At 42.8% G+C, this 12894-nt stretch overlaps 1 protein-coding gene across 3 annotated transcripts in view; it reads right to left on the reverse strand.

The window, feature by feature from the left end:
- The window catches only part of CMTM7 (CKLF like MARVEL transmembrane domain containing 7), a 22931-nt gene continuing 10037 nt past the window's right edge, over positions 1-12894 (reverse strand). Inside the window, exons 4-6 of one of the 3 annotated variants that reach the window (XM_061587233.1) lie at positions 7610-7708; positions 5506-5587; positions 1-4230 (exon numbers count right to left, since the gene is read on the reverse strand). In XM_061587233.1, the coding sequence (XP_061443217.1) occupies positions 4217-4230; positions 5506-5587; positions 7610-7708 (195 nt within the window). In that variant the 3' untranslated portion in view covers positions 1-4216. The remainder of the gene's footprint in view (positions 4231-5505; positions 5588-7609; positions 7709-12894) is intronic. The other 2 variants (XM_061587232.1, XM_061587234.1) reach the window with 2 other exon arrangements.

Genomic DNA, 12894 nt, shown 5'->3' on the forward strand with positions numbered 1-12894 from the left:
ATATCTTGTAGATTTACAAGGTGACTAAAAACATTAAAAGTGCTATGAAACAAAATAAAAATGTACAATTTCACATAAAAACAGTTGATAAAAGTAGCAAAGACCTGGAAAAAGAACCAGAAGCATTGATGAAGATGTGAAGATTACTACAAATCAAAAGCCCTCCAAAAGAGAATTGTCTGGAGGTTTTTTAAATATCTTTTAAAATTTCAGGAAGGTCAGGAAGGTGAGCTTCACTAAGGAGGGAGTTCCATAATCTTAATGCCACCACAAAAAAGACCCTGTCCTATGTACCTACCTCCCCACCTGCCATGGCAGTCCAACAGTGGGGGAATACAAAGCAGGGCCTCAGCTCATGTTCAGAGTATAGGGAATAATAGGAGCATAGGGAGTATGAGATCCTTACAATATCTTAGTTCAAAACTATTTAGGGCTTTAAAGGTCAAAACCAATGCACTGAATTGTTGGTTAAGAAATAGGGTTATATGCACCAATTGGCCAATCCCAGTTAAAAACCTTGAATCTGCTTTGTGGGCCAGTTGTAGTTTCCAATCAGTTTTCAACAGGCAGTCCCCCATGAAGCATGCTGCAGTAATTTGTTACGGATAATAATAATAATAATAATAATAAATTTAATTTATGTGTCGCCTATCTGGCCGATGGAACTAAGGCTCATATTACTGTGACCTCAGCTTCCTTGACCAGGTATGGGTGCAGCTGGTGTACTAGCTGAAATGATAAAAACCATTATCAGTTGAATATCCATGAGTTTCATCACATCATCTTTGGGGCCTCCATGAATTCCTCCCTGCTTCACAACACAGGACATCTGGACCTTGGAACGGTGAGACCTCTCATGTCTAGCTCTAGGTTACACTGCAGGCAGAGCTTGGTTCCTGAGCTTGATACAAAGCCTCATTCCTGCCTTTGAGTCCCAGCATTTCTACAGGAAAGGTATTACACTAACATTTTTATTTCTCTGCTTTTCCTTCTCTTGGGTGCAAATCTATGGAATCTTGGATGTAACACATCTATAACTTCTGAAGATCTATCAATTGAATGAATGCATTTAGCTAGATGTTGCTCGCAATTTCTTTGTAAATGAATGCTACGTTCTTCCTATTTCTCTTTTAAATAAAATTTACCTTTATCTTTTGTGTGCTTTCTTGTTGGATTGCAAGTGGATTATATACATATATGGGTAACATGTGGTTTTAACTCCAGTAAAAGGTCCTGTTAGCTCTGAGTATGTTATGGGTCACTTGCAGTATACACACATCTGGAATTCACACGTACATATGTTGACATTGTGGTTTTACGACTTATAGCTGGCTCCCTCTCCTCCAGAGGGGGACTACCAGCAGCAAAAGGGAAATGTTGGGAAGGGCAATGATGGTGAGTCCTCTTCCCCAGTCTCCTGGAAGTTCCAACCGTGCCCCTATTGGGACAGGGAAAGCCTAACTTTGTCTATGCTCTGATAACCTCTAGGTTACACAACCGCAATGTGTTATATGTGCGCTCCCTTTGAAGACAGTTCAGAAATTCCAGCTAGTGCAGATTTTGGCAGCTATACTGCTGACTGGGGTAAGACTGTTGGTACACAACACCAATTCTGGTATAGCTGCATTGGCTACCAATTAATTTCCAGGCTCAATTCAAAGTGATGGTTTTGACCTATAAAGCCTTCTGCGGCTCAGGACCCCAATACCTCAAGGAGTGCTGCTCCCTACATAAAGCAACTCAGATCCTATGCTCTTCATTTGAGCCCCTTATTTGTATCCCCCCCTGCCCCAGAGACTCTGAGGCTTGCAACATGAGAACCGGCCTTTTTATTGGTGTCCCCCAGCTACGGAATGCTTTCTCAAGGGAGGCATGTCTGGCACCTTCTTTATCCATCTTTAGGTGCTAGGCAAAAACCTTCATTTTCACTCAGGCCATTGGTCCTTGAGGTGTACTGTCTTAGTTTCCCTTGGTAGGATTTCTTTTGGTAGGATTTTAAGTTTTTAATATTATGTTTTTAAATCTGTTGTAAGTCACCTGGAGCCTATTGGGTATGAGGTGACCAACAAATGAAATTAATAATAACTTCATCATGTCCAGATGGTCTCAGCTGATGCAAATGAAGTCATCCACCAAGTAAGCCTGTAGCAGCACCCCAACTTTCTTATCTTTGTCTACTGTTTCACTGCTCATTGCTGTGCTAAGTCAATCCTGTAACAACATCTTGCTCTGACTTTTGCTTGGAACACTGATAGACTATAACTGAAAAGTTAACATTTCTAGCATTTTATATATTGACTCACTTTCTTATTAACACCAACAGGGATAACAAAGACTGCTCCGTTTAGCGCAGAGCATCCTGCTTTTATGCTGCTAACTTAATTGGGGCTGGCCAATTGCCGTTAAACATTTACTTAGCATAAGTAAGCCAGGTACTACACAAAACAGAAGTGGGGCAGTGGGCTTAAACATCCTGCATCAGAATAAGAGCTGAGGGAATGCATAGTTATTACTACTAAGAAACCATTTGCTAGCCCATAGCCACAAATAGATAGAAGTCAAAGATGCTAACATCTCTCTCTTTAGAAGTTAAGAATAGGATATTATCTCCTTACATACTTGGTCATCTCTTATTTTATCAGAGTCCACATGTTAATTGCAGTCTTAACACTAACTTGTTTTTAGCATGTCCTCCATATTTCCATGGTCTTTCCAAATAAGAAGCCTGGCCCTTTCCCAGTGAAGTTATACTTGCACCACTGATTCAGCCTTCTATGGGTTTTATTGTTTTAGCCTTGGGGGCGGGGTGCAGACAGGTATTAACCCTGCTGGCAAAGAGATACAGCAAACTGATGTGGGGAGAGAGGGAAGAGAGCAACAAAGTCCACAAAGAGCATTACCTGAAACTGATGTTTGCCCCCACCCCTTTGTTTGTTTGGTTTAAAGGTTGCATGACTATTTCCATGCTACAGCAGGGGCTCACTCACCCCTTAAGCAAGTTTAAAAAACATCAGCAATATTCTAAGCACCATCCAATAGTGCAATGGAATCCCTACTGACAAAAATGGCATTTTGAACATTGTGGAAATAAGCACTCTAGAAGAGATATTGCTTCTTTTGAAGTAACTGCCATAAGAATTCCCCATAACAAATTAACTGTTTGTTTCTAATGCAAAATAAGATTGACTCCAGTTAGGTGGGGCCTTTCCAGCCAAACAAGGTCTTCTTCACAGAGACTTGTATTAATAATGCCCAGCAACATAGATCAATACTGAGAAAGAGATGTTGGTTTTAGTCTACAGGGTGCTACGTGTTTGAGGTATAACATAGATTCAAAATTACTTTGTCATGAATAAAAATACCTAAAATGAAAACATAAACACTATAACACACAACAAAAAACCTGTTTCACTTCTGAGGAAATATTCACAGTAAGCCAGTCAAAACATAAATGATAAAATGCCTTTTCTGACATCAGGGACCAAAAGTCAGGCAAGGTAAGCAATAGACTTTGCAGGTCTAACTTGATATATAACAGCTACTGGTTCATGGTGAATTTGCAGCTTTTGCCCACTGTAGATGAAAGGAAGCAGAGTACATTTTCCACCTTCAAGCTTTTTATGCAGGTCCTAATTCAGATCCTATATGCAGGTGGTTTTAGTGCTATCAGTGTGAAGAGGGGGGAGGGAGAATTATCATCATCATTACATTTATATCCCACCTTTCCTTCAATGAGCTCAAGGTGGCATAAATGGTTCTCCCCCTCTCCATTTTATCCTCACAACAATCCCGTGAGGTAGGTTAGGCTGACGGACAGTGACTACTCCAAGGTCACCCAGTGAGCTTCATGGCTAAGCAGGGATTTGAACTCTGGTCTCCCTTTGTTTAAAGAAAGAAAAAGAAAAGAATCAACACTTAGGAACAGCCATTCTTATGGGCCCCAAGAATTTTGGCAGGTGGAGTACACGTGGCAGGCAACAGGTATTAAGACAATGCAGAGTAGAGAATGCTGGTTCTGCTTCCAGTTTGGACAAACAAGTATGAGGAGTGTAAGAACAGAGCAGTCTGGTGGTCAGTCCACTTAGTAAAAGGTTTCAGGAGTCATACAAAGCAAGCCCTTTAAAAGGTCACCAGTACAAAATTCCATCTTGAATGCATTTGCTGTCTTAGCATATGATTTCCACAATTTGGTGTGTACACCTTGAGTGCCAAAGACTCACACAGCAGCATCTTAAAGAGAGAGAGAGAAAGAAAGAGACTGAAACAAATTACTGACAAAATTTATATAGTGGCCCCATAACTTAATTCTCTAGGCAGCTCACAAAACAAACTCATCTGTTCTAAAAGAAAAGCTCTGTAAATGTTTGGGAAATGAAAATACAATAGATTTCTTTTTTCCACATCCTTAGAATGACTATTTGGTTGGTTCAAGCTCCCCCCCATCTGTCTGCATTAATGTCTCTACTGTGAGAGCCCCGCCTGTATAGATGTGATACAAATATTATCAATGCTGGACCTAAAGTATTTATTTATATACAAACAATACCAAACTACATTATTTTTGTCTAATTCCTAAAAGATAAAGGTAACTGGAGAAAATTAATATATAATGAGGGAAAATATTCAGGCATGAGTAATTTTTTTAAAAAAATATATAAACAAGCATGTTCAAAGAATTTTAGAAAGGTCCCCAACTAAAATTTAAATATTTATTTAAAATATTTTATCCCATCTTTTCTGTGTTCAAAGCAGCTGATGAGCAGAAAGACAGGCTTTAAAAAATCACTCATATGATTGTTATAAGTCATTTCTTATGAGTAGCGTGTATAAAATCAGAGATATCTCTACATGAGATGGAACTTTAAAGGAGCTGAGTTTATGCTAACAGGCGAAGAATGTCTTATCATGAAGGGAATCAGTGGAGAAAGCTACAGTGGTATCGGTGAGTCAGTACTAACATTTAAATGTGAGATGGCTTGGCTCAAATGTATAACTGAGAACATTGCAGCCACTATAGGCATGAAGTACCTAAATCACGCCTGTTTTGTAACACAGTTTAGAATCTAGGTTGCAAGAGCCAGAGAATAAGCATGAACAAAGCTTAAGTTTCTCATTGCCCAGACTGTCCATGATTTTGATGTCACTGCCAAGCTAAGAGCATAGAGGGAGGACAATGTATTGGGTTGGTTTTGTCTTCATCATCTAAGAAGCTCTTGCTTGTTACCCATATCTGTAATCAGGCACCATCAGCTCTTACAGATGATTGGAATAGAGATTAGTCAAGGTACTCCAATCTTCACTGAATCAAACCACTTCCATCGCTGGAAGTCATTCTCCTCTAACATACTTGATGAGACATCATTAAGAGGTTATGAGAGCTGAACAAATGTGTAACATGCCTAATTCTGCTTATGAGGTACCAACTGGCCATCCCATGTTTAGACAATGTGAGTTAGATATGCAATGCAGATATGGTTAGTGCAAATTAATTGATTAGATACTTACCTGTTGATTGAGTGACACAAGAGACTTTGTAGGATAGCCATATACTTAAGATACACAGAAATGAAGCTAAGAAGCCAAAGGCCTGTTTAAAAACAAAAAGAGCCGTACAATAATTAAAGCATCTAGCAGAGAGAATCCAATGTATTCCATACCCCTACTATTTAAAATTGATCCACTAAGGATTCTGGGTGGTATTCAATGCTCATTGAAGTTAATATGCTAACTTAGGTTCATTAATTTCAGTGAGTCTACTCTGAGCAGGACTTAGTTGAATACAACCCTCTGTTCAACTGCATGCATCAAGGTGACAGATCCTGTGCAGTACAAATTAAGTGTCTAGTTTAAGATGCTGCTTTATGAACACTGTGTGTTGGACTCATGTACTCCATGTTACCAGCTAATTATGGAGCCAAAAAAAGTGATCATAAGCAGTTATTTATTTATATCCTACCTTTTCTCCAAGGAGCTCAAGGTGGTGTGCATGGTTTTCCCCCTCCTCATTAATCCCCACAACAGTCTTGTGAGGTAGGTTAGGCTGAGAGGCAATGACTGGCCTAAGGTCACCCAGTGAGCTTCATGGCTGAGTGGAGATTCAAACCCTGGTCTCCCAGATCCTAGTCCAACATTCTAACCACTATACCACACTGGCTGTTAGTATGACCAAGAAGCTTTGAAATGTGCATGGCCCCAATAGCCCCATGCTGCAGAGGCGGAGTTTTGATAGAACCTCATCATTTAAAATGGGCAACATTTATAGTCCTTGTGATTGTGGGGGAAAAGGTCTGGCAATGCGAGGACCATGCACTCAATCCAATGTGAATGTCTCTTCTAAAGATTCCATTGAAATCAGTAATATAAAAGAAGAGGGAAGGGGGTGGAGAGAGGGGAGGAGTATCTTTAGTTTTGATGGACAGGTCTAGCTTTTAATCACAGTGAATTATTTCCCTAGTAATTTTGGGAAGGGACGTGGAAGTAAACATGTGGGCTGTACTTCCTTGAGCTTTGGCTGTGATTGCTGTGCAAACAGCCAAGTTATTTTCCAATTGTTCTTTCTCTTAACAATTAAGAAATCATAGTTCGCTCTCTCTTCCACAGAGGGTACTTCCAGGAAGGGGTGGTGGTGGGAGAACAAATCTGAATTTTTTATAATGAAGGTAAAAGCACCTAGAGCCCCCTGAACCTATTTGGCTGAACTTTCACAGGTTTTTTACCCGGGGCACTTCTCTCATGTCCCTAGCTTTCAATACTGATTGCCCATAAAAAATAGGGGAGGGAATGCAAATTCTATTCTCCCCCCCCCAAAAAAGGTATAAAGATATAATAAAGTATAAAGTTATGGGAGAACCACTGGACTTATCTTTTTGAAATTAGACAGGCCACATTCCCTCAGGAGGGGTGACTATACCTGCAATATGCATCCAGTGCTGGCAGAAAATAAAGTTAGAAACTTAAAAAAAAAACTTTAAAAGTTTCCAGCACAAAATATCCTCGATGGATCTGCCTGAAATGTAGCAGGCTAAATCCACTCTGGAGGGGCTCCTTTGTCTGCACATTTGATTCACTTATGTGAAAAGGTGGGGGAAAGTTATAGCCAATTTTAGATTTTCCATTATAATCAATTGGGGTGAAACAGAGCTTCACATTTAACAGACCCAATTCTGACCCAAAGAACCAATCAAAATGACACAGAGCAAATCCAAAACAGACCGGGCTGCTTCTAAACTATACAGTGATAAGGTGAATCTTGTGGTCGCTGCACACCTCTGCTAAAAAGTAAACTAATGCGGCTCCAATAATTAATGAGAACTGGGACAATGGTAGGAGAAGGCAGACTTCAAGACTTGCCTTGGCTAACTGCATAAAAACGTACCTCTGAAGGTACACAAGGTTTTGTCTAAAGCTGTCCAACACTCACTTAAACCAAGATGTGGAGCACAAGTAGTGGCAAATCCCAAATTGTGGTATAGACTACAGCTTCTCCTTACACACATATCAAGAGCAGATTATGAAGAAAAGCTTGGGATCTACCCTAAAATCAGACTGCACCAGCGACAATGTAAAAGTAATTCCTTTTACTTTTTTTTTTTTTAAAAAGTAGCCTCACCGCTCCAGCTGCAAGACCTGCTGAATAGGAGCTTTTTGCTGCCACCACAATAGATGCAATGAGAAGCAGGGCGGTACCTATTAGGTAATGAAGAAACTCCTGAAAAGAAACAAGCACAATCCAGTTTTGAAGAGAACATTATGAAAGGAACATTTCAATAAGGCTCATCTAAAGCAGCCCCAGTGCCAGCCAATGAATTATATTTGCTTTAAATCACATGTGAAAAAGTAAACATGAAACTATTATTTCTGGCATAAAAACACATTTCTTGGATGAAAGACAATCAAATTTGACACTCTGCTAAAACAGATAAGACTATCACATACACCTCCCATTGCCCCCCCAACAAGCCCTTTTTGAGTTCCTGCACATTATCAAAGCCTTCATTTCCTGCACTTCAAAATGTACAGTCCACGCTACTCCTCCGCCAATCCTCATGGGCTAGAATGAGATAGCTACAAGTCATGCATTGAACATGGCTGGCTTTGTTGAACATATGAAGCTGCCTTATACTGGTACATGTAGCTCTGTGTTTGTCTCTTCTCAAAAGTAGAGTCTTTCCTAGGACCGCTACCTAAGATCCTTTTTGGTGGAGATCCCAGGGACTGAAACTGTGGTCTTCTACATGCAGAACAACATGTCCTCTACTGTTGAGCTGCATCCACACCCAAAAACTTTATATGGTGAGCACAGGGGACCCTGATCTTCCCTACAAAACATTTTCTGCACCCTCTGTACTACCACTTCAGCATGCAACCAGTAGCTCAGGAAACTATCTTGACATGTCCCAATTACCATTTTGCTCTGGGACAGAAATACCCAGAGCATTAGTGAAGAGTAAATAAATGGGAAAGCAATACATGCAGAGGACCAGAGAGAATTGGCTGAAGCCACAAGAATTCAAATTATAATACAGTAAGTTACAATATATAAGAAACAAAATAAGCCATAAAAATACAATTAAAAATCATACAGCATCTAGTACAGCTCATTACAACTGCTACAACTGGCAGAAAAATCATTTAAGTGGTCTGCCAAGACCCTCAGCAATTTTCAAGTTGTCCATGGAGAACAAAAGTTTGGTAACCACTGGTTTAGTATTTAGTGTTGCACTAGAACCTGGGAGACCAGGGTTCAAATCTCAACTCAGCCATGAGGTTCACTGGGTAACTTTCGGCTGGTCACTGTCTCTTAGCCTAACTTTCCTGACAGGTTGTTGTGAGGATAAAATGAAGAGGGAGAGAACCATTTATGCCACTTTGAGCTCCTGGGAGGAAAGATAGCATATAAATATAATAATGAATACATCTGATTTCAGAACTAACAGAGATACTACAGCTATAATTCCAAATATTATGACACAAGGGATTGTATCCAACTACATCCTACTCAGAATAGATCCAATGAAATTAATGAACCTAAGTTAGTCATGTCCATTAACATAAGTAGGTCTACTCCGAACAGGACTAGTGTTGGAAGGAACACCTGGGGAAACAGCTGCAGCACTATAGGAGTGGAGAAGACCTGCCCTGGGAGTGAGTACCTGAGCATTTGGGTACTTGCTTGCTTGCTCCTCTGGGTTGCTATATCTTGAGACAGATGAGGTCCCAGGTAAGTGCTGTAAGGACTGGCCCCTTGCCTGACCCTGGCTCCAGAGAGATGCTGCAGTCAACGTGGCAGCCTCTTGCATCAGCTCCTGGCTGGATCAGAGCACATTAAAGCCCAGCTGCCCTTGGGCGGTGGTCTGCCGCTGGCGGGGTCGCCACTGGAGGAAGTTCTGAGGGCCAGGGTACTACCCCCTATTTTTTAAAAAAAACAATCCAGGGGAGATTGGTAGGAGGGAGGGTGTATGGCACATGTGTAGTTCCTGCACAGGGTGAGAGTCTGTGCAGTGAACTGAATGATACGAGAAAGTCTCCAGATGCCTTCAGAGTGAGAGTTTGCAACTGGAAGAAGGCTGGCCCTCTCTGGGTGTGATATAGGGAGCAGTAGATGTGCCCCGTGTGGAAGCTGAGTGGGTCTGACTGTCCCCAATTCTCTCAGAGGCCTACTGGGATAACTAGTTCACATAGGTTTTGTTGGTGGGCTCTTGTTGGGTCCATATCAGGTGTTTAGGAGGAGTCTTAGTAAGGATGAACATGGTTGATACCACCCCAATTTCAGTGATCATGTGTAGAAGGAGGTATAGCCATGGGAAGGTGGTGAACTACCATAGAAGACAAGGGCAAGGCTATATACACTTTGTTCCTCTCTCCCACTCCTCTCATGAATAGGTTCCTCGTTGCTCATCTGCTGTGCCCACTGGCCTGTGTGTGCTGTTGTTTAACGCCAGATCAGTACACAATAAGACCACACTCATCATGATCTGATAATGGATGAAGGTGCCGATTTTGTGTGCATTATTGAGACCTGGGTGGGTGAGCTGGGAGGAGTTGATCTGACCCAGCTTTGTCCATCTGGATACTCGGTGCAATACCACCATAGGCTGCAGGGATGGGGGGGAGGAGTTGCTGTGGCCTACAGAACTTCTATCTGTGTCATGAGGAAACCACTCAGTCCTGGAGGGCTTGGACCTGGTGTTGGGCTAAGGAAACGTAAAACTAGGGCTCCTGCTGGTGTACCATCCACCCTGCTGCCTGGCAGCTTCTCTCACCGAGCTGGCGGAGGCCATCTTGGCTGTGGTATTGGAGGAGCCCAAAATGATAGTCCTGGGTGATTTTAATGTCCATGCTGAGGCTGCTTCTAGTGTTCCAGCTCAGGACTTCATGGCCTCCATGACGACCATAGGACTGTCTCAAGTTGTCACCAGCCCGCTGCATAGGGCAGGGCACACCCTCCACTTGGGTTTTGCTCCAGATGGAGGAAGGGGTGGTCTGAACATGGGGTGTGTGTGGATGTCACCACATTGTCAGACCACTTCTTGGTGAAGTTTAGACTTACGGCTCTGATCCTCCCCTGCAGAGGTGGCGGACAGATTAAGATGGTCTGCCCCCGGAGATTAAAGGAATCCACAGGATTCCTGGATGCCCTGGGGGAGTTCCCTGTAGAAAGAGCAGGTGATCTTGCTGAAGTCCTTGTCACGCTGTGGTACAGCGAGGCACATCGGGCTCTTGACACAGTTGCCCCTTGGTGCCCCCTCTGGCATTGTGGAACGTGGTTTGCACCTTGCTATGCCAGTGAGCTAATGCTGGATGATGGCTAGAGCGCAAGTGGTGAAAGACATGCTGCGAGCCTGATTGGGCATGAGTAAAACATCATAACCATGCCTACTGTGTGGTGGTGAGGGCGGCAAAGAAGGCCTACTTCTCTGCCACCATTGCATCCTCAAGTAGCTGACCAGTGGAGCTTTTCCATATTGTTAGGAGTTGACATCAACTCCAGGAAATGGAGTTTTAGACCCTTCAGAGGCCCACTGTGAATTGTTTGCAAGGCACTTTGAGGGTAAAGTTGCTTGCCTCTGTAGCAATCTTGATGTCCCATTCACATATACTGTAGTCCCCAGTAAGGTGTCCAGAGCAACATCTGCTGCAACTTCTTGGGATTGGTTTCAGTTGATGCAGCCTGATGACATGGATAAGGTGCTTGTGACAATGTGGCCAGCAACATGTCCTCTCAACCCTTGCCCTTCTTGGCTTATTAAAGCTTGCTGAGGGGGGTTAATTGAGTGGATCCAGGGTGTGGTCAACACATCATTGCAGAGGGAGTGGTTCCAGCCATCCTGAAAGAGGCATTGATCTTCCCACTCCTGAAAAAGCCCACCCTGGACCCATAAGTTTGTGACAACTACTGCCTGGTTGCAAATACCTCATTTTTAGGGAAGGTGATTGAGAGGGTTGTGGCGCAGCAATTGCAAGTACTCTTGGATGAAACAGATAGTCTTGCCCCATTCCAGTCTAGGTTCAGGCATGGTTATGGGACTGAATTGATCTTCATCGCCCTGATGGATAACCTCTATTGGGAGAAGAACAGAGGGAGTGCAACCAAGTTATTCTTACTTGATCTCTCAGTGGCTTTTGATACCATTGACCATGGTATCCTTCTGGGCCGACTTGGTGAGATGGGTATCAGAGGCACTGTTTTACAGTGGTTCCGCTCCTATCTGCAGGGTTGTTTTCAGAGAATATCATTGGATGATTGTCTTACGGCCCTCTGGCAGTTGTGCTGTGGGGTGCCTCAGGGCACCATCTTGTCCCCAGTGCTGTTTAACATCTATATGAAGCCCTTGGGAGCAGTCATCAGGAGATTTGGGGCAAGGTGTCAGCAGTACACTGATGATACCCAACTCTGTTTCTCCATAACATCTGAATCAGGAAAGGCCATGCAAGCCCTGGACTCGTGCCTGGACATGGTGGTGAGCTGGATGAGGGCCAAGGGACTGAGTCTGAATCCTAGCAAGACAGAGGCATTGTGGGTTGGTAGTTCCCAAGTTCATATACTTGGTCAGTTGCCTGGTTTTTATGAGGTCGTACTCTCTCTGAAAGAGCAGGTCCGTAGTCTGGGGGTACTCCTGGGTCCATCTTTGTTGCTAGGGGCCCAGGTGATCTCCATGGCTAGGAGTGCCTTTTACCAGCTTTAGCTGGTAAGACAGCTGCAACCATTTCTGGACCGGGATAGCCTGACCACTGTTGTCCATGCACTGGTAATGTCCAGGCTGGATTTCTGTAATATGCTCTATGTGGGGCTTCCCCTGAGGTTGGTCTGGAAGCTGCAGCTGGTGCAAAATGTGGCAGAAAGACTACAAAGCCCTATACAGCTTGGGACCAGGATACCTGAAAGACTGTCTTACCCCTTATATACCCCGTCGATCACTGCGCTCTGCAGGTGAGGGACTCCTGCAGATACCATCTTATCAGGAGGCTTGTTCTGCACAACATAAGAAGCGGACCTTTAGTGTAGTTGCACATCCTTTGAAATTCCCTCCCCTTAAATATTAGACAGGCACCATCTCTGTTATCTTTTTGGTGCCTACTGAAGACCTTCCTCTTTCAACAAGCCTTTTAAGTAGAGACCTTATCCCAGCCTGTGTTGTAACTGCTTTTTAATGTGTTTTAAAGCTTTTTAAAAATGTTTTTAAAGATGTTTTGTTTTAATATATTTTAAAGTCTGTTTTTATGTTTTAGAATATTTTTAGTGTTTTTATTTGCCGCCCTGGGCTCCTACTGAGAGGAAGGGCGCGATATAGATCTCAAAAATTAATTAATAAAGAATACCACCCAAGGGCTAGAAATGTCCGCTATTAAGCTCAGGATACACAGAATCCCTTGGAAGGGCATCTAAGAGCATAA

Source organism: Rhineura floridana, chromosome 10 (assembly GCF_030035675.1).
Source record: "Rhineura floridana isolate rRhiFlo1 chromosome 10, rRhiFlo1.hap2, whole genome shotgun sequence".
Classification (NCBI taxonomy): Eukaryota; Metazoa; Chordata; class Lepidosauria; order Squamata; family Rhineuridae; genus Rhineura; species Rhineura floridana.